The sequence below is a fragment of the Oryctolagus cuniculus genome, chromosome 16 (genome assembly GCF_964237555.1).
Source record: "Oryctolagus cuniculus chromosome 16, mOryCun1.1, whole genome shotgun sequence".
NCBI lineage: Eukaryota > Metazoa > Chordata > Mammalia > Lagomorpha > Leporidae > Oryctolagus > Oryctolagus cuniculus.
In genome coordinates this window covers 58,861,507-58,881,135 of record NC_091447.1, presented here as the reverse complement: position 1 = coordinate 58,881,135, position 19,629 = coordinate 58,861,507, and the positions used below count along the sequence as shown (strand labels likewise).

Below are 19,629 nucleotides of genomic sequence, written 5' to 3'. Positions count from 1 at the left end.
GGCCGGCGCGGGCGGCGCGGGGCGGGGGGCGGAACATGTCTCCCGCCGCAGGGAGATGAGGCAGCGGCGGCGGCCGCGGGCGTAGCGGGCCGGAGCCGAGCCGGACCCGACGCGGGCGGCGGGCACCGCGGGCACAGCGCACGCCGCTGCCCCTCGCCCCGGCCGGCCGCACGCACGGGGGAAGGGGCCCGGGCCCCGCCGCCCACGCGCGACCCTCGGGGGCCCGGCCGCGACGCCCCTTTGTCCGGGGGGGGCCCTGCTACATGCCGCCGACCCCCGCGCGCCGCGAGCCCGACCGCGCCCCGCAGGTAAACGCTCGCGACCCGGAGCGGGGTGGGGGGGCTCGCCCAGCTCCCCCGGGCGCCCCCCACGCGCGGGACGGGGGCGCGGGACTGGCGCGGGGGCCCGGGTCATTGTTCTCCAACTTTCCGCGTGGACCGGGCGGCGACGTGGAGGGGCCGCGCGCGCACCCCCTCCCCGCCCGGGCACTTCGGGAAACTTTGCGGCGCCCGGGGCGGGGGCTCCGTGAGCGGCCGCCCGCCTGGGGCGCGGGGGCCCCCAGCCTGGACTCGGGGGGCCTCGGGCGCCCCCTGCCCCGGGAGGGGCCGGAGCTGGGGGGGGGCGTCCTTTTGTCTGTGGGGAGGGTGTGCGGCGCGGGCCGCGGGCTCGGGCCGGGGGCCGGGGTCCCGGGCGCGGGGCTGGAGGGGGCCGGGGTCCCGGGCCCGGGCGGGAACATCTGCTGTGCGTTATTGCGCGCTGGCGGCTTCAAAGCGCCCCGGGCCGCGCCGCCTGCACCGGCTGGGGGGGGGAGGTGCTCGGGGTCCCCCCCCCGCCCGGCGGCGCCCGGCCCCTCCGAGGCCCGCGTGGAGGCCCCCCGGAGGCTGCCCCCAGCCCCCTCCCCCGGCCCGGGCGCCCCCACCCCCCCCCCAGCCTCCTCTCCGGGCTGTTTGAAAGTCGGTTTCAGCTGCCCCACAAAAGAGTGCGGTTTCGTACAACTCCGAAAAAGTCGGTTTCGCACGCCCTCCCCGAGCCGAGCACCCTGGCGGGGGAGGGGGCGCCCGTTGCACACCCCGGCCCCAGCTGGCGAACAAAGAGGGGGCTCCTCCGCCCCTGGCCCTCCAGTCCCGCTGCGCGCCCCGGCCGCGCGCCCCGCCTGCGGCAGGTGGATCCCCGGCCCCGCCAGGCCGAGCCCCCGGGCCGGTGCGGGGAATCCCTGGCCGCGGGACCCCGGGTGGGGGCCGAGGGCTGTTTCCAAAGTTGCTTCGAGATCCCTCCGGATACTTTGTGGCGGTAGAGCAACTTGGCCTGGCCTTTTTTTTTTTTTTTTTTTTCCTGCTCAAATTCAGTTGGCTTTTGGGAGGGGGTGAAGGCGGGGCCCTCGCAGCGTGGCCACCCCCCCCCCGCCGTGAAGCTGGGAGGGGGCTCCCCCTCTGACTCCTGGATCCCTTCGCGCTGGGTTTCGGGGTGAACAGGCCCTCAGTGGACTTTGACAGCTGCTCCCAGCGCCGGGGGGGGGGGGTCCCCACCAAGTTTCCCAGGGGCGGGGCCTGGGCTGCCCCACCCCCTCCCCAGGCGGGCAGGTGGGGCGAGGAGGGGGTGACTGGCCCCACGTCCTGGGATTTGGTTCCCCCCGGGGTGGTGGTGGGCGCGTGGACAGAATTTTTATCACAGCCCCCATGGGCTCTGGGGAGGGGTCCCAATGGGAGACCCCCACCCTGCTGCGCACCGGGGTTTGGTGCCAGGCTTTCTCAGGCCCCGCCTGCCCGCTGGGCGGTGGTCTCTGACCTCTCCGCTTCCTGTCCCCCCCACCGTGTGGCCCCCCAGGCCTAAGGAGCCTGCCCTGGCCCTGCGCTGGCCGCAGCCCCCGGAGGATGAACCAGCCGCCGAGGATGGCGCCCGTGGGCTCGGACAAGGAGCTCAGTGACCTCCTGGACTTCAGCGTGGTGAGCCCTGGGCGCCCCTGGCGGGGCTGGGGGGGGGCTTGGGCAGCGGACGCCCCACCTGTCCTGCTGGTTTTTTTTTTTTTTTTTTTTTTTTTTTGGTCAGGCAGAGTTAGACAGTGAGAGAGAGACAGAGAGAAAGGTCTTCCTTCCGTTGGTTCACCCCCCAAATGGCCGCCGTGGCCGCACTGCGCCGATCTGAAGCCAGGAGCCAGGTGCTTCCTCCCGGTCTCCCATGGGGTGCAGGGCCCAAGGACTTGGGCCATCCTCCACTGCCCTCCCGGGCCACAGCAGAGCTGGCCTGGAAGAGGGGCAACCGGGACTAGAACTGGCGCCCCAAGTGGGACTAGAACCTGGTGTGCCGGTGCCGCGGGCGGAGGATTAGCCTAGTGAGCTGCGGCGCCGGCCTTGTTTTTTTCTTTTTGTAAAGACCTATTTGTCTTTAAGGCAAATCTAGGCAGAGTTAGGAGGAAGGCGAGGGGGAGAGCGAGCAGACCCCTGTGGTCGGTTCACGCCGAGCGGCCGCAGGCCAGGGCTCCGTCGGTCTCCTGCGGGGTGCAGGGGACAATCCCTTGGGCCGTCACTGCCGCCCCCCAGGCTGTAGCGGGAGCTGGAAGGGAAGTGGAGCCGCCGGAGCCGCCGGGCCGGACCCTGTGCACCGACCCGGGATGCCGGCCCCAGCGCTGCTCAGGCGGGGAACAGGGCCCGAGTGGGGCCTCCAGCCCCCCCCCACTGGTGGGCTGCACCGCACGGGCTCTGCCCTGGGTCAGCCAGTGCCACCCACGACCTCTGATCTGTGAAGTGGGCGCACTCAGGGTGCTTGGCCCCGTGCGAACGCAGAAAACAGTGCCCAGTGCTGAGCTGGCCCGGAGGAGGGGCGGGCACTTCCTGGCCTGGCCAGGGCTCCCCACTTGGTCGTCCTTGGAGGCCCGTGAAGGGAAGGGGAGCCCCAGGGGCTCGGGGCAGCCGCAGGCTCCGGGAGCGGCCTGGGCCCAGCGCAGAGCGGAGCCCGGTGCCGGGAGCTGGGGTGGCGTCAGTTCGCGTCTCTGGGCCGGGGTTCGGCTGTGTGTGTGTGTGTGTGTGTGTGTGTGGCTGGCGGGGTGGGGGGGCTCCTCACGGCTGCCCCGGCCCCAGGGAGGGCCGCTCTTTCGGTCTGATGGCGACCTCCCCCGGGCACGGCCGAGCTCTGTGGAAAACAAGAGTCGCGGAGCGGAACGGCGCGGCGGCCGCGGGGCGCGGGTATTTTGGGCCCCGTCTTATTTTTGCGTCTCCGGCTGAGTAAGCAGAGGTGCGCTCCGGCGGTTCTTGTTCAACTGCCGGTCACGGGCGGCTGGGCCGAGCGCTCGGCCTGGGGTCTGCCGTGCCCCTGCCTGGGGTCCCACGTGGGCCCCAGGCCGAGCGCTGGTGGCGGTGGCTCCTGCAGGTCTGCGCCCCTCCTGCCGCCGGGCCGGGCTGCCCGGGCTCCTCCCTGGCGTGCGGATCAGGCCTGGGGGGGGCCGGGTCCCACCCCGACCTGGAGAGCCCAGCCTCGGGCCCTTGCGCCGGCCTCTGGGCCTGGGTGGGGGCCGGGCACCGGTGGCATGGCGGGCACGGGGCCGGACTCCCACGTGCCGGGGCCGGGCGTGCATCTCGGAGAAGAGGAAGCAGGCATCTGGCCGATCACGAGGCCCGGCGCCCGCAGGACACGGCCCGGTGCCCCCCGGGGCAGGAGCCACGTCAGCTCGGCCCACTTCGTCCAGGGCCGGCCCCTCCCCCCAAGCAGGCCTCGGCGTCCCCAAAGGGACGGGGGTGGGGTGGGGGAGACCCTTCTTGGGCAGCAGGGCCTGTTCCCATTGACACCTGCCGAGGAGGCGGGGCCCCAGGAGATCCCGCCCCTGCCTGGCCACGCCTTCCCTCTGAGAACAGGGCCAGGTCCCCCGCTGTGGGTGGGGGTGGAGTCAGGGCCTCCTGGGTTCCCTGTTGCTGGCTGGGGGGCCAGGGGTCTGGGGGCTCCGCACCCTGGGAGCGATGACCCCGCCCGCGGGGCCAGCCTCGCTCTTGCTGTGGCAAAGGGGGGCCGTTGCGTCTCGGGGACACTTGCTGCTGCCCCCGCGCCCGGGCGCCCCTCGGTTCAGGCCGGCCATGCGGGGCAGCCTGGGCTGTCCCCCTCTCGGTCCCCCTCTGCCCTGTCACGCGGGCCTGACTACGTGGAGACACGGAGAGGCTGTGTGTCGGCCCCACACCCCCCCCATCCCAGATCTCGTGTGGGGCATGTCCCGTGGGGGCCGTGTTATGTGTCCTGTGGGGGGCGCGTGGTGGGGCTGGGGCCGCGCACCCTGGGTGGAGCGTCCCTGAGCTCTGGCCGAGCCGGGTCCCGCGCGGCCCCTGCCCATCGCCCCTCCCCCTCTGCCCGCAGATGTTCCCGCTGCCCGTGGCCGCCGGGAAGGGCCGGCCCGCCTCCCTGGCCAGCGCACAGTTCGGAGGAGCAGGTAGGACATGGCGAGGAGCAGGTGTGGTGGGTGCATCGCGGCTTGGGCGTGGGAGGTGGGGGTGGCGTGGGGGCAGCCAGCCTGAGGCGTCCCGTCCCCCTGGACTCGGCTGCCTGCTGGCCAGAGCGTCCCCTCCTCCCGGCCTGGGTGTGGGGGAGGCGGTGAGTGTGAGGGGCCGCGTCCGCCTGCAGGGGCGCCGCAAAGGCCTTAGGCAGGACTGGGTGCGGGGGCCGGGGATCTGGGTGGGGAGGCTGGGTGCTGGGGGCTGGGGATCTGGGTGCAGAGGCCGGGGGCTGGGGGCCGGGTGCTGGGTGCCGGGGATCTGGGTGTGTGTGGGGGGCCGGGGATCTGGGTGCAGAGGCCGGGTGCTGGGCACTGAGGGGCTGGGTGCAGAGGCTGGGGGCTGGGTGCTGGGGGCCGAGGGGCTAGGCGTGGGGGCTGGGGATCTGGGTGCGGGGGCTGGTGCTAGGGGTCAGGTGCTGGGGGCTGGGGATCTGGGTGCAGAGGCCGGGGGCTGGGGGCCGGGTGCTGGGGGCCGGGGATCTGGGTGTGTGGGGGGGCCGGGGATCTGGGTGCAGAGGCCGGGTGCTGGGCACCGAGGGGCTGGGTGCGGAGGCTGGGGGCTGGGTGCTGGGGGCCGAGGGGCTAGGCGTGGGGGCTGGGGATCTGGGTGGGGAGGCTGGATGCCGGGGGCCGAGGAACTGGGTGTGGGGGGGGCCGGGGATCTGGGTGCAGGGGCCGGGTGCTGGGCACCGAGGGGCTGGGTGCGGAGGCTGGGGGCTGGGTGCTGGGGGCCGAGGGGCTAGGCGTGGGGGCTGGGGATCTGGGTGGGGAGGCTGGATGCTGGGGGCCGAGGAACTGGGTGTGGGGGGGGCTGGGGATCTGGGCGCGGGGGCCGGGTACTGGGAGCCAAGGGGTTGGGCGTGGGGCCGGGCGCTGGGGGCCGGGGATCTGGGTGCAGGGGCCGGGTGCTGGGGGCTGGGTGCTGGGGGCCGAGGGGCTAGGCGTGGGGGCTGGGGATCCGGGCGCGGGGGACGGGGATCTGGGTGGGGAGGCTGGGTGCTGGGGGCCGGGGATCTGGGTGCGGGGGCTGGTGCTGGGGGCCGGGTGCTAGGGGCTGGGGATGTGGGTGCAGAGGCCGGGGGCTGGGCGCCGAGGGGCTGGGTGCGGGGGCCAGGGATCTGGGCGTGGGGCCGGGCGCTGGGGCCGAGGGAGCTGTGAGCAGGTCCAGTGCCTCCTCGGGGCTTCGGGGGGGCTGTGTCTGGGTCCCGTGGGACCTGGGAGCGCCAGGGTGGGTGAGGGTGGCGCGGACGCTGCGCCCCCACCCCCAGAGAGAGACGAAGCTGTCACGTGGCCGCCCTGCTGCTCCGCGCTGGCCTTCCCCTGCGCCTGGGGAAGTGGCCGCAGGGCTGACTGGGCCGCTCCTAAGGGTGGAAATCCCCACGGCCCCCGGGAACCGGAGGTGCTGTCTTCCTGGGGGCTTCCTGGAGGAGGTGGCACCGACACCCCTCCCTGGACCTGAGGTTGCACCAGGGTCCTGCAGGGCGGAGGGGAGGGAGGCGTTGTCTGCCTGCCCGCCCCTGGCCCCCAGCAGCGCTGCGTGGCCGGCCCCGCGCATGGCCTCCTGGGGGCGGTGGGACCGGGAGCCCCCAGCCCTGAGCTCAGGGCACCGGCTGAGGTCCCTGTGTGTGTGTAACCTACTTCGCGGGCCGGCAGCTCCCACGTGCTGGGTCTCATCTCCTGCCGCAGATCCTGGGCCGGGCACATGCCGGGAGCGCGCACTCGGGCCCCCACGTCGGGGGAGGGACGCCGGCGCTGGGCCCTGGCTGGCTGGAGGCTCCCGGGGGGGGGGGGGGGCTTCGGCGGGCAGTGACTCCGCGGACTCCTCACCCTGCCACCTGCTGAGGGGCCTGCAGTGGCTGGGCCGGCCCGCCGCCGTCTCGCCCTGTGCGCGCGTGTCCCGGTGGCCCTGCCCGCCGCGTCGCCCCTTGGCGATGACCGGGATGGGAAGTCCCAAAGCAGGTCAAAGAGACGCGGAGTGGACAGCCCTGCGGGCCTGGCCCAGGCCGTCGAGTGGGCGGGGGGACCGGTCAGCTGCCCGCAGCCGCAGGGTCCAGGCCACGACAGGGCCGTGAGGTGCCCGCGCCGGCCTCCGCCTGCTTCCCGCACGGCTTGTGGCTGCGGGATGTGGGGGCGGGGAGCCGGGTGGGCAGCCAGTGCGCATGCGGGCGGAGGGTTTGCGGCCCGGTCGCTGCGCGCAGACCAGGTCCGGGTTGAAGCCGACGCTGGTTCGTGCAGTCCCCTGCGCGGACCGGAGAGCCGCGCCCTGGCCGCTGGCCCGCAGTCCTGCTGGGGTCTTCCCGGTCTAACGCCGTGTCTTAGGCTCCCTCAGTGTAGAGACCTCCGTCTCCGGCCCACGGGGTCCCCACGTGGGTGCAGGCGCGGGGAGCAGCCGGGGCTGGAGCCGGGCGGTGTCGGCCACCGTGGGGCCGCCTCCTGGGCGGGGGCGCCTGCTCGGCCTGGCTCGCTGTTTCTTTGTCCTTGGCCGGCTCCCGCTTCGTCTGATTGATCGATTTTCCTTCCGAGGAGCCTGCTTCATCGGGAATCAATATTGCTGCCCCTTTAGTTCCTCGGCTCCTCCCCGGTTCCCGCACGCCGCCGGCAGGGCCCGGTGCCCGGCGCGGAGCTGAGCCGCCCGCCCCGGTGCGGCTGGGAGCCGGGGCACTGCGGGCTCCCTCTGGCCCTGGGACTCCGAGGCCGGCGTGGGTGCTGTTGCCGGCCCGCGTCCACCTGCAGCCCTGGCCTGTGTGTGCATTGACGGCCGGCGTGCGGGGCCCTGGGGCTTCCCCGTCCCCCTCGCTGGGCCCCGGCCCGCCTGCTGCAGGGCGTCCAGGGCGCGTTCCTCCCGCTCAGCAGGGTGGGTTCGTCCCCTCTCTCGGCGGCGGCGGGGCCCTGGCAGCTGCCCGCCCTCCGCCCTCCGCCCTCCGCCCTCCCCTCTCCCCTCTGAAGTCCCTGGCCGCTCCCCGGCTCCGGTGTTTCCGCAGGGCTGTTGTCTGGCACCAGCAGGCGTGCGTCGGTCCCCCTCGGCCCTGCTGCTTCCCGGTCCACGTTCAGCCCCGATTTCACGCGATTGTTTATTCCAGAGAAACGAGACAGAGGCCGACAGAAAGGTCTTTTTCTTAAAAATCAATTTGTTTGAAAGGCAGAGTTACAGAGAGGCAGAGAGAGAGGGAGGTCTTCCATCCGCTGGCCCACGCCCCAGATGGCCGCCATGGGCGGAGCCGGGCTGACCAGGAGCCAGGAGCTCCATCCGGGTCTCCCACGCGGGTGCGGGTGCCCAGGGACTTGGGCCATCGTCCACTGCTCTCCCAGGCCACAGCAGGAGCTGGCTGGGAAGTGGAGCAGCCGGGACTTGAACCGGTGTCCATGTGGGATGCCGGCTCTGCGGGCCGGGGTTTACCCGCTGCGCCACAGCGCCGGCCCCAGAGGGTCTTTGAACCACCGGTTCCTGTGCAAATGCCCAGAACTGGGCCAGGAGCTCCCGCCGGGTCTCCTCGGTGGGTGCACGTCCTGGGAGGGATGGGGTGGCGAGGCTGACCCGGGACGGAGCTGGCCCTGAGAGGGGGCATCGGGGCCGGCACGGGCTGCGTCTTGCGTGTTGTGGGCAGAGGTCGTGTCTGTGTGTGGTGAGGGCCGTGGGGAGCTCTGGGAGGGGCTGCAGGGAGGTCCGGGCCCTGGCTGCGGGGCGTGGCTGCCCCCTCCCCGTGCAGAGGGGCCGCGGGGCGTGGCTGCCCCCTCCCCATGCAGGGGGGCCGCGGGGCGTGGCTGCCCCCTCCCCGTGCAGAGCGGCCCTGGCCGCGGGGGCACAGCCGCCTGCGGGCACAGCTGCAGCGCGCACAGGCAGTGGCCGCCGTGGAGTGTGGCCGCGGGCCGCCGTGGTCGGTACCACACGGGCCAGCGGGGGCCGCGCCTCCTCCTGCTGCACAGCTGCCCGCAGGCGGACCGGGTCGGCGAGGCTGGAGACGTGCGCCGCCCTCAGCCCCGTCCACTCTGGCCGCGTCCCCGGGCCGCGTGGCCGTGTGGCGCCCCTCCCGCAGCCCCCAGCGTTCTGGAGAGCAGCGGCCACGGCTCCCTCTCCCGCCCTCCTCATCAGAGCGGGGAGGCGCGCGCGGCTGCGCAATTAACCGGGAGTCTTAACTGTATCAGCGGGTGGGGGAGGGGCGGCCCTGGCCGTGATCTGGGGGGCTCCCCGTTGCCTTTCGGGGTCTCCCAGGCAGGCGTGGACACGGAGGCCCCGGAGGTGCTGTGCCCTGTCCCCAGGGTCCAGGATCTCGGGGTACGGACGCCCCCCGCCCAGTGATGGTGCTGCCAGGAGCCTCTGCCCAGCCCCCAGCCCCCGCCGTAGTCACAGTGGAAGCTTTGGGTTCAAAAAGAAAAAAACGAGTTCACAAATATTCATTAGGCTGTGAGATTAATATGCATAATTATGCAAATCAGGCAGCAATTAAACAGCAGTTCCTGGGGGGCATGATTAACACAAAGCAGGGACGGGAGGGCGCAGGCTGGCGGCTTCCGGCCATGGGGGGGGGGCCTCCTGGACCTGAGCCCCCAGGCCCGCGGCCCAGCTCTGGGGGGTGGGCGTTGCTGCCTTGGGCTGCGGCAGGGTCCTCCTGGGACCCCACTCACCAGGGGGAAACTCTCTCTGGCCAGGCCTAGCCGGACCTGGGTGGGGAGGGGGACCAGGACCGGGAGGGGGAGGGGGGACCAGGACGGGGAGGGGGGGACCCGGAGGGGGAGGGGAGGACTGAGACGGGGAGGGGGGGCTGGGACAGGGAGGGGAGGACCAGGGCGGGGAGGGGGAGAGGGGACCAGGACGGGGAGGGGGGACTGAGACGGGGAGGAGGGAACCAGGGCAGGGAGGGGGGACCAGGACACAGGGGAGAGTGTTCCAGGAGATAAGGCCCCGCCCTGCCTCCACCCTACCCAGTCCTGCCCGCCTCATTAACCCCCACCATGCCGCAGGCCTGGGCCCGCCTGTGGGGTTCTCTTCTGGCTTCTGATGGACAGGACCCCGGCACCTGCTCAGGCTGGTGGCTGTGGGGGTCCTGTCATGCACAACCTGTGCCCTGAGGCCCTTGCGCTTGGTCTGAGAGGGACCTGGAGCTGGGGGCAGGCTCAGCGAGGCGGGCACGGAGCCCGGGGCTCTGATGGACGGGTAGGAGTCCACCAGCGGCCGGCTGCCCGACTGCTCACCAGGGGCTCCCAGCCCTCCCCGGGCCTGGGCGTGGCTGAGGGTGACCCTGGCCCCGCCTTCCTGCGCTGCAGGTCTGGAGGACCGGCCCGGCTCGGGCTCCTGGGGTGCTGGCGACCAGAACACCTCCTCCTTCGACCCCGGCCGGGTGAGTGCCCCCTCCCCCGTCGTCTCCCTTCCCTGGACTGGGGGCTCTGAGGACAGCAGGGCGGGGCGGGGCGGGCCGACGCCAGCCCCTCACCCCTGCCCGTCTCCCCTAGACCTACAGCGAAGGCGCCCACTTCAGCGAGTCCCACGGCAGCCTCTCTTCGTCCACATTCCTGGGGCCTGGGCTCACAGGTGGGTGTGCAGGCGGCACCGGGAGGCTCAGTTTCCCTACCTGCAGGGCAGAGATTATTCCGGAACCTTCCCGCCAGGCCCTGCTGGCCACGCCCCCCGCACCAGGCTCTCGCCCACTGAGGCTTGGCAGGAAGTGGCCTGTGCGGGCTCTGGGGCTGGTCGGGGGCGGCCGGGACTGTGCCATTCCGCCGCCTGGCCGGAGGCCCTGTTCTATGGCAGGGTCAGGGGTCGGGCGCCCGGGGCCTCGGGGGCTCCAGTGACCCGCGGAGGGGCCGGGTGACCGGGGCGGGGCTGTTTTGCGGAGGTCGCGGCACCTGCCCCGGGGAAGAGGACGTAGGTGTGTTGTGGTCAGCACCCTGGGTCCCGGTGGTGGTGCCAGTGGGAGACCCTGGACCTGCGCTGGGCCTGGCACCGCCCCACGAGTCCGCTGGCCGTGCCCCTGCAGGACGCGGGTCCCCTCCGGCCGCTCCTTCCTCCCCGCCTCCGCCTGGCGCTTCCTGCCGGCCCGGGGTAGCAGGCCGGGCTCGGGGTGGTCACCGTGGGGGGGGCTCAGGGACCGGCGCGTGTGCTCCCCTGGCCTGGGGAGATTGTTCTGGTGGAGGTGGGGGGTCCTCTCTGAGCCCTGGGACAGCTCGGGTCAGCCCCGGGGCATCCTGGCTCCTCCCTCACGCACGGAGGCGGAGCCAGGAGGGGACCAGTGGCCCAGGGGCGGAGTCCATGGCGGGGGTGGGCTCAGGCCGGCCCTGCCCCCTGCCTCACCCGGGACGAGAGGGGCTGTCAGCTTCCGCAGGGCGGCGCTCCGTGGGCTGGGGCTGTGTGGTCACCCCCGGAGCCCCGGGCTGTCCCGGGCACAGACAGCTGCCAGCCCAGTGCCGCGGGGAGGCGCGATGACCCCAAGCCCCGACGCGCTCAGCGGGCGCCTGCTGTGTGCGGCCGGTGACCTCTTCGTCCCGCAGGCAAGGGCGGCGAGCGGGGCGGGTTCGCGGCTTTCGGGAGAGACGCGGCTGTCGGCGGCCTGGCTCAGGTGAGGGCGGGGGGAGCGTGCCCTGGGTCTCCCGTGTGCGCATGCGCGAGTGCGGGGGGCGGGGCCGAGGCTGGGATGGGGCAGGGGCCAGCAGGCCCAGGGAGACAGTGGGGTCCGTTTCCTCCGGGCCGGGCCTGGGTGCGAGGGCTCCCCGGGGACTCCCGCCCTCAGGGCCCTGCCTGTCACTCGGGGTCTGCTCCAGCCCCCGCATCCCGGCCGCGAGGGTGGGGTGGGGTGGGGGTCGGCCCCTTCCCCCGGGTGCGGGGCGGTCCCTGGTCTTCGCCCCATCTCCTCTCTGCGGGCGGGGGTGCAGGTGCGGAGAGCGGGCAGGAGGGGCCCCGCCCCCACCCCGAGGTCTCCTGGCCGTCCCTCCCGCAGGCTGGCTTCCTGTCCGGCGAGCTGGGCCTCGGCAGCCCCGGGCCGCTGTCGCCCTCGGACGTGAAGGGCAGCACCCCCTACTACGCCTCCTACCCCAGCAACCCCCGGCGCAGAGCCGCAGACGGCGGCCTGGGTGAGTGGGCCGGGCGGGCCGGGCGGGCCGGGCGGGCTCAGTGTGGGGGCTGTCGCCGTCCGCAGAGTGAGAGGGGGCCCCCCCCGCAAGCCGGGAGCCGGGAGCTCCATCCGGGCCTCCCTGTGGGCGGCGGGGACCCAAGTGCGCCGTCCCCGCTGCCCCCCAGGGCACACGTCAGGCCCGGTGCCACGCGGAGTGCCTGGGACGCACCCACGAGGGCAGGACGCTGGCCGCTGCCCCCGCGCTGCCCCCGGGCCAGCTGGTCTGAGAGGCGGACCAGGGGTTCCGCGGCGTCCGGGTCTCCCACGCAGGAGGCGGGGGCCCAGGCGCTGGGGCTGCCCCGGCCCCCTGGGGGCGGTCCTGGTGGGAGCTGCTGGCCCACAGCACACGAGCAAACACATGGCCCAGCACGGCGCAGTGCGCACGCTTGTCCGTGGTGTGCGTGGGTCCAGGAGGCCGTGCGGGCTCGGGCTGGGTCAGTCCCAGAGCTGGCTCCTGGGTGGGGGGGTGCTGAGGCCAGGTGCCCCCAGAGCTGGCTCCCAGACGGGGGTGGGGGTGCCGCGCCTCATTTCCCATACTGCTCCGCCGCCCTCCACTCCTGGCCTTTGTCCTGTCTGAGCCCAGCGGGTGGTCCCGTGGCCCCTCTTCCTCCCTGTTCTGAGATGGGTAATTGATTTGAAAGGCAGAGAGAGGGGAAGAGAACTGTCCTGTCCCTGGCTCAGTCCCCGAAGGACTGCAGACGGCCGGAGCTGGGCGGGTCGGCAGCCGGGCGCTCCCTCTGGGTCCCCCACGCGGGTGCAGGGCCCGAGCCCTTGGGCCGGCCTCTGCTGCTCCCCCAGGCCACAGCAGGGAGCCGGGTCGGAAGTGGAGCCGCCGGGACCGGAACCTGCGCCCGCGGCGGGTGGGGGGTGCTGGTGCACTGTGACGGGGCCGCCCATCTCCACGTCCTTCCCAGGCCGTGAGCGGGGAGCGGGGTGCCCCGTGCTGGGGCCGCCCTGTGGTTCCCAGCGAGGCCCCGGGGCGGCCTCTCGGGGGCCAGCAAGGGGGTGGGCGCCAGGGTGAGGGGTGGCGGGCGGACAGGCAGCGCTCACCTCTGGCTCCTGACAGACCCACAGCCGAAGAAGGTCCGGAAGATTCCTCCTGGTCTCCCTTCCTCGGTGAGTGGTGGCACGGATGGGGCCCCCGCGGCTGGCCCGGCCCCCTCCGTGACCGCCCCCTCGGGGCCAGGCCTGCCCGGAGGACGTGGCTCAGGAAGCCCCGGCCCTGGGCTCCATGGCCTCACCCCAGGCCCAGCGGGTGGGCTGACCCCTCAGGACCCCCGCCCCTGCCCCCGGTCCCTGTCAGTCAGAGCTGGAGGCGGGGTCGGGGCGCAGCCTGGGCCAGAGTAGCCGTGTTGATGGGAGCCCGTGGGCTGGGGGGGACCTGGGCCCCCACCCTCATACCCAGCGCTGGGCTGCAGCCCCGGTCCCTGCTGGACGCTGCGTGGCCGCTGGGTCCCCCCCCCCCCGCCACCGAGGGTCTCACGTGGTCAGGAGGGCGGGGTCAGCAGGGGTCTGGTGGGAGGAGGGACACGGGGGGGGGCAGTGACCCCCGAAGGCCTCGAGGGCAGGGGCGCTGGCGGGAACGGGAGCCCCAGGGAGCGGAGGCCGGGCCAGGGCTGCCGTGTGTCCAGAGCGAGGGGTGGTCTTCCGCGGGAGGGGCCTGCCTCACCTGACCACGCCTCCCACCCGCAGGTGTACCCCGCCAGCTCAGGTGATGACTACGGCAGGGACGCCTCCGCCTACCCCGCCCCCTTCTACGTGGCAGGTGCCTGGGCTGGGGCTGGGCCGGGCGGGGCTGGGCGGCCCCCACGGCCTCCGCCTCACCGCGCCCCTCTCCGCAGACGGCAGCCTGCACCCCTCCTCGGAGCTCTGGAGCCCCTCGGCTCAGGCCGGCTTTGGGCCCATGCTGGGCGGGGGCTCGTCCCCCCTGCCCCTCCCGGCGGGCAGTGGTGGCTCCGTGGGCGGCGGCAGCGCCTTCGGTGGCCTGCACCAGCAGGAGCGCATGGTAGGCTGGGCCTGGGCGGGTGGGCGGCTGCGGGCCTGGTGGCTGGCGCCTGTCTGAGCCCCGTCCCCCGCCCGTCCCTCCAGGGCTACCAGCTGCACGGAGCCGAGGTCAACGGTGGGCTCCCGGCCGTGCCCACCTTCTCGGCGGCCCCCGCGGCCGCGTACGGCAGCGTCTCCAGCCACACGCCGCCCGTCAGCGGGGCCGACGGCCTCCTGGGTATGGCCTCCCCGCCAGGGGCCCCCTGGGCGGGGTTTGCTGGGCTCCAGGTGGCGCCCCCCATCCCGGGCCGCCGGCCAGACCGAGGCCCCGAGACGGGACGTGGTTTTGCCCCGGGCGTCAGGGCTGCCCTCCGTGGTGCCGGCGGCCCGAGCCGGGCGCTGTCCAGGCTGCCGCCCAAGGTTGGCCTCTGCCTCTACACCCACAGGCTCCCGAGGGACCACGGCCAGCAGCTCCGGGGACGCCCTTGGGAAGGCACTGGCCTCGGTGAGGCGGGGGGCGCGGCGCTGCCGGGCTGGGCTGGGCCCCGGGAGGCCGGCCGCTGACCTCCCGGCCCTTCCCCGTCCTGTCCACAGATCTACTCCCCAGACCACGGAAGCAGTAACTTCTCCAGCCCCTCCACGCCCGTGGGCTCCCCGCAGGGCCTGGCAGGTCTGTGGGGGGCGGGGGGGGCGGGACCCGAGTCCTGAGCTATCCAGGAGGGCTCCCTGGTAGAGGCGGCTCCCAGGCTGGGTCCTGTGGAACCAAAGGCTGGGAGGCCCCTGGGGGCCTGCCTCGTCCCCTGCGGGCCCCCTGGCTGGCCCTGCCCCGGGGGGCTGCTCCTGCTCCCCCAGCCCGTCCTGGCGCGGCGTCCTGGGGTTGGGTGGCCAGCTCGGCCGTGCCCGCCTCCCCAGGGCCTCGCTGCCTCTGGTGCCCACTCAGGCCCTCCCCCCCCCCGCAGGGACGTCGCAGTGGCCCCGAGCGGGAGCCCCCGATGCCTTATCGCCCAGCTACGACGGGGGCCTGCACGGCCTGGTGAGCGCCCGGCCGCCTGTCCCCGCCCCGCCCCAGGGCAGCCCGGGTGCCGTGGGCCGACGCCCGGCGCTCACCGCCCCCTCCCACAGCAGAGCAAGATGGAAGACCACCTGGACGAGGCCATCCACGTGCTGCGCAGCCACGCGGTGGGCACGGCCGGCGACGCGCACGGGCTGCTGCCCGGCCCCGGGGCGCTGGCCTCCGGCTTCCCGGGCCCCGTGCCGCTGGGCGGGCGCCACGCAGGCCTGGTGAGCGCCGGGCGGGGGCGGGGCGGGCGGGGCGGGGGAGGGCGCCGGGCGGGGGCGGGGCCGGGCTGGGCCCTGCCCGTGCTCACGTGGCCCCCTCCCCACCGTCCGCAGGTCGGAGGCGGCCACTCCGAGGACAGCCTCGTGCACAACCACGCGGCCCTGCCCAGCCAGCCCGGCACCCTCCCCGACGCCTACAGCGGTGAGTCTGGCCGCTCCCAGCCGTGCTTGGCCCCATACCGGCCACGTGGCCACCCCCAGTCCATCGGCCTCGCCGGGGGACGCCTGGAGACGTGGGGCTCCGTCAGCGCCCCCGAGGGCGGGCAGGGCAGCGAGGGCCAGCGTCGGCCTGAGCGCTGCTGGCGGCCCTGTGTGTGCGTCCACGGGCACCTATGTGGTCCCGGATGTGTGTGTCCACGGGGACGGATGTGGCCCCGGCTGTGTGCGTCCACGGGCACCTATGTGGCCCCGGAGGTGTGTGTTCACAGGGATGGATGTGGCCCCGGCTGTGTGTGTCCATGGGGACGGATGTGGCCCCGGCTGTGTGCATCCCCGGGATACGGGACGTGGCCCCAGCTGTGTGCATCCCCCGGGATACGGGACATGGCCCCTGGCTATGTGCGTCCACGGGCACCTATGTGGCCTCGGCTGTGTGTGTCCCAGGGGTACGGGACGTGGCCCCAGCTGTGTGTGTCCACGGGCACCTATGTGGCCCCGGCTGTGTGCATCCCCGGGATACGGGACATGGCCCCAGCTGTGTGCATCCCCTGGGATACGGGACATGGCCCCTGGCTATGTGCGTCCACGGGCACCTATGTGGCCCCGGCTGTGTGCGTCCACGGGGTATGGGTGTGGCCCTGGCTGTGTATATCCCAGGGGTATGGGTGTGGCCCCTGCTGTGTGCGTCCCCGGGATACGGGACGTGGCCCCTGCTGTGTGCATCCCCCGGGATACGGGACATGGCCCCTGCTGTGTGCGTCCCAGGGGTACGGGACATGGCCCCGGCTGTGTGCCGGCATTGTAGGCGCCGGGGAGTGGAACGGGAAGCCCCTCCCTCGAGTGACTGACAGCAGGACAGCTGTGGTGGTGGCAGAAGGGGTTTGTGGAGCAGACGGTGGGGAAGGGCGGCACCCCCAGGGCTGCTGTGTGGCCGTGTGGCCGCGGGGCCCTGGGCCGAGATTCCACATCCACCGGCGCCCTCTGGTGGCTGCAGGCGGCACTGCGCGGTGGCTGGGCCCCTCTGCTCCCGGCTTGGCGTGGGCGGTGGCCAGGACGGCCGAGTGTCCGCCGTGCCTGCGGAAGAGCCCAGTCTCTTACAGAACACTTATGCATTTGAAAGTTCCTCAGAGAGGGAGAGAGGTCGTCCATCCCCTGGGTCCCTCCCCGCACGGCCGCGACGGCTGGGGCTGGGCCAGTCCAGAGCCCGGAGCCCGGAGCCAGGAGCTCCACCCGGGTCTCCCACGCGGGTGCGGGGCCCCAGCACTTGGCCGTCCTCCACTGCTCTCCCAGGCCACAGCCGGGAGCTGGCTCGGAAGTGGAGCAGCCGGGACTCGAACCGGCGCCCGCATGGGTGCCGCAGGGCCGGCCCCTCCCCTGCTGACCCTGGGCAGGCTGCCCAGTGCTCTGCCGCCCGTGGTCCCCGCGCCGTGGGTTTCGCTTCTGCCTCCCGGGCCCTGAGATTTCTGCGCCCCGGTCTGCGGGTCTGCGCGCCCGGCCGCCGGCTTCCAGTGCGCGCACCGGAGCTCCGCGCGGCCCACTCGCCTTTGTGTCGCCGTGACGCGTTCCCTGTCCCCTTGGTCCCCGGCCGCGGCTGCCGTGGGGGTCTGTGGCTGTCCTCAGCCGCGTGGCGCTGGCTGGGCCCGGCAGGGGACGGGACGGTCGGGGACAGCCTGTGCCGCTAACGTGACCTCCATGGTCCCCCCCACCGCCAAGGGCAGCAGTGGGCGCCTGCCCGGGACCGGAGGCGGGACCCCTCGGGGGCTCGGGTTCGGCCTTGCACCTGCAGACGCGGGCACCCCAGGGCAGCCGCAGGGCGCGGGGCCGGCCCCTGACCCTGACCCCGACCCCGGCCGCCCCGCGTTGCAGGACTCGGGCGCGTGGGCGCGGCGGGCGCCGGCGAGATCAAGCGGGAGGAGAAGGAGGATGAGGAGAACGCGGCCGCGGCCGGCGACCCCGAGGACGACCGCAAGGACAAGGCCCCGCGGCCCCGCCCCAGGTGCCCGCCCGCCCCGCGCCCCGCCCCCCCCGGGCCGCGCACGCGCCCTCACGCTCTGCCTCCGGCCCCCGGCCCCTCCCCGTAGCCCAGACGAGGACGAGGACGACCTCCTCCCCCCAGAGCAGAAGGCCGAGCGGGAGCGGGAGCGCCGCGTGGCCAATAACGCGCGGGAGCGCCTGCGCGTGCGCGACATCAATGAGGCCTTTAAGGAGCTGGGGCGCATGTGCCAGCTGCACCTGAGCAGCGAGAAGCCCCAGACCAAACTGCTGATCCTGCACCAGGCCGTGGCGGTCATCCTGAACCTGGAGCAGCAGGTGCGAGGTCAGTGGGGCGCCGGCCCGGCTCCGCTCGCTCGCCCGCCCCGCCCCGCCCCGCCCCGCTCGCCGCCCCGTGCCCCTGGAGTGGGCGGTCTGGGCTGGGGGAGGGGTGCCGGCGAAGACCCCCACCCCAGAGGGCACTGCGCTGGCTTCCTTAACTCCCTGCTGTCCTGCGTGGCCGCGCTAACCCTTTCTCTCCTGCAGCTCTGTTGCTTGGACGGGAGCCAGCACCCCCACCCCGCCCCGCCCCGCCCCTGCTGCCCCCTCGGCTCCGCGGCCCTCTCGGCGGGGGAGGGGGGCTGTGTGTCCTGCCGCCTCCGCGCTCTGCTTCCACGCCCCCTGCCCCCGCCTGTCCGTCTGCTCCCCACCGGCGGCCCCGCCCCACCTCGCACTTGCTGCCCAAGCACCAGGAATGGCCAGGCCGGGGCTGCGGCCTCAGGGCCTGACCTCCCGCCGCGCCCCGTCCCTGTCTGGGGGACCCGAGGGCCAGTTTGGTCTGCGCGCTTGTCCTGGGCTCAGGCCCCGAGGGCAGGGTGGGCAGGCAGTGGGTGAGGAGTAGCGCAGGGAAGGCAGGCAGGCCTCTGAGGGTCCCTGGGCGCTGGCGACACGGTGCCAGGCGGCCCGCCGGGCGCCCGCCGGGCCCAGCGCCCCCGGGCAGCACCGTTCGCGGCCTCCCCACGAGGGAGGGGGCTGGGCGGCGCCTTGTGGGGCCCGACCCCGGGACCCGACCCGCTCGGCCAGGCCTAGGGCTCTGCTGCTCTGACCCCGAGGTCGTCCTCGGGGGTGGGGGCGGGACAGTGAGGTGGGGGCCCCAGGCCGGGGAGGACCCTCCCCTGGCCCCGCCTCCGTCCGGGGACAGTCAGGGACGGGGCCGGGCGCGCACCCTCCCCGCTGCGGTGCGGCCGGGTCCCGCGCCCGGCGCGGCTGGCCGGCCCTGGCTGACGGGGGCGCGGTGCTGTGACCAGCAGTGCGGAGGAGGTGCTGTCCCTGGAGGAGAAGGACCTGAGGGACCGGGAGAGGCGCATGGCCAATAACGCGCGGGAGCGGGTGCGCGTGCGGGATATTAACGAGGCCTTCCGGGAGCTGGGCCGCATGTGCCAGCTGCACCTCAAGTCGGACAAAGCGCAGACCAAACTGCTGATCCTGCAGCAGGCCGTGCAGGTCATCCTGGGCCTGGAGCAGCAGGTGCGAGGTAGGCTCCGCCCCGCGCCCGCCCGCCCTGCGCCTGCGCGGCGGCGGCGGCTCCGCCCGGCCCGGACCCGGCCCACAGCGCTCTCCCCCCCCCGCCCCGCAGAGCGGAACCTGAACCCCAAAGCGGCCTGCCTGAAGCGGCGCGAGGAGGAGAAGGTGTCGGGCGTGGTCGGGGACCCCCAGATGGTGCATCCGGGCGCCCACGCGGGCCTGAGCGAGGCCCACAACCCGGCCGGGCACCTGTGAGGGCCGCCCGCGCAGCAGGGACCGGCGCAGCCCGGGGCGCTGGGGTGCGGCGGCCGGGCCCGGGCCGCGCGCGCAGCTGCCCCAGAAGACGATGCCTTACCCGAGCGGAGCGCGCGGCCGCGCCCGCGGGAGCCCAGCACCTCGTGCCTACGCATAGTATTTTTTTTAAGGAAAATAAAAGGAATGTTAGTTACGAGATTTTTTTTTTTTTAACGTAGAAGAAATTAGCAAGGACGACGCCTTTGGTCTCTTTTTTTATTTCGCTTTTCTGGCCTATGTTTTGTAAGCAACAAATGGTTTTGTATAAAAGTCTCATGTCTCTTGCTGTTCCCAGCTCCGGCCTCGCGCTCCCTCACCCACCAGACGATTAAAAGTTGTGCAAACGGACCCGCGTGGAGCGCGCGCCTGGGGGTCTCCGCAGGGTCCCGGGCGCACTGCCTTCCGCCCCGCCCACCAGCCCACTGCCCTCGATTGGATTTTGCCTGGACCAAGGGTCCCCGGGCCCCCTCCCCCCAGGGGAGCGCCCCCACCCCCGCGCCCAGCACTGACAGCCCTGGCCTGCACGGCCCCCCCACCCCAGGGCCCTAGGACTCGGAGGGTCCCTGCTGTGGACCCGGGCAACCCTGGATCTGAACCTCAGACCCCCGGGCCCGCCCCCAGCCCGGCTGTCGGTCCCGACCCCCGGGAATGCCCTGTGGCCGCAGGAGCTGGCCCTGGCCTGCACGGCCCCCCCACCCCAGGGCCCCAGACTCGGAGGGTCCCTGCTCTGGACCCGGGCACAGCACAGGCCCAGGACAACCCTGGATCTGAACCTCAGACCCCCGG

At 73.7% G+C, this 19,629-nt stretch overlaps 1 protein-coding gene across 15 annotated transcripts; it reads left to right on the top strand.

The window, feature by feature from the left end:
• On the top strand, positions 1-19,137 carry TCF3 (transcription factor 3). Of its 15 annotated transcripts, none has more exons than XM_070058524.1 (19): positions 1-308; positions 1,825-1,943; positions 4,336-4,408; positions 9,734-9,807; positions 9,920-9,998; positions 10,955-11,022; positions 11,401-11,533; positions 12,641-12,690; positions 13,267-13,339; positions 13,416-13,579; positions 13,663-13,795; positions 14,004-14,062; positions 14,152-14,227; positions 14,517-14,590; positions 14,680-14,838; positions 14,950-15,037; positions 16,921-17,050; positions 18,333-18,552; positions 18,662-18,817. In XM_070058524.1, the coding sequence occupies exons 2-19, from the start codon at positions 1,872-1,874 to the stop codon at positions 18,671-18,673; spliced, it is 1,737 nt and encodes a 578-aa protein (XP_069914625.1). In that variant the 5' UTR covers positions 1-308; positions 1,825-1,871; the 3' UTR covers positions 18,674-18,817. The 15 variants fall into 15 exon arrangements, with proteins under 15 accessions (XP_069914625.1, XP_069914624.1, XP_069914621.1 ...); XM_070058523.1 differs by lacking the exon at positions 18,333-18,552 and adding an exon at positions 17,136-17,364; XM_070058520.1 differs by lacking the exon at positions 18,662-18,817 and adding an exon at positions 17,136-17,364 and having other exon boundaries at positions 18,336-18,546.
• The last annotated feature ends 492 nt before the right edge of the window (positions 19,138-19,629 follow it).

What these genes read in the sequence shown, in the direction of transcription:
- TCF3 (XM_070058509.1), top strand. Translation starts at nt 1,872, where the DNA reads ATGAACCAGCCGCCGAGGATGGCGCCCGTGGGCTCGGACAAGGAGCTC. An exon ending in CGCCCCCTTCTACGTGGCAG is followed by an intron (nt 13,340 to 13,415) that starts GTGCCTGGGCTG and finishes CCCTCTCCGCAG; the next exon opens with ACGGCAGCCTGCACCCCTCC. An exon ending in CTCCCCGCAGGGCCTGGCAG is followed by an intron (nt 14,228 to 14,516) that starts GTCTGTGGGGGG and finishes CCCCCCCCGCAG; the next exon opens with GGACGTCGCAGTGGCCCCGA.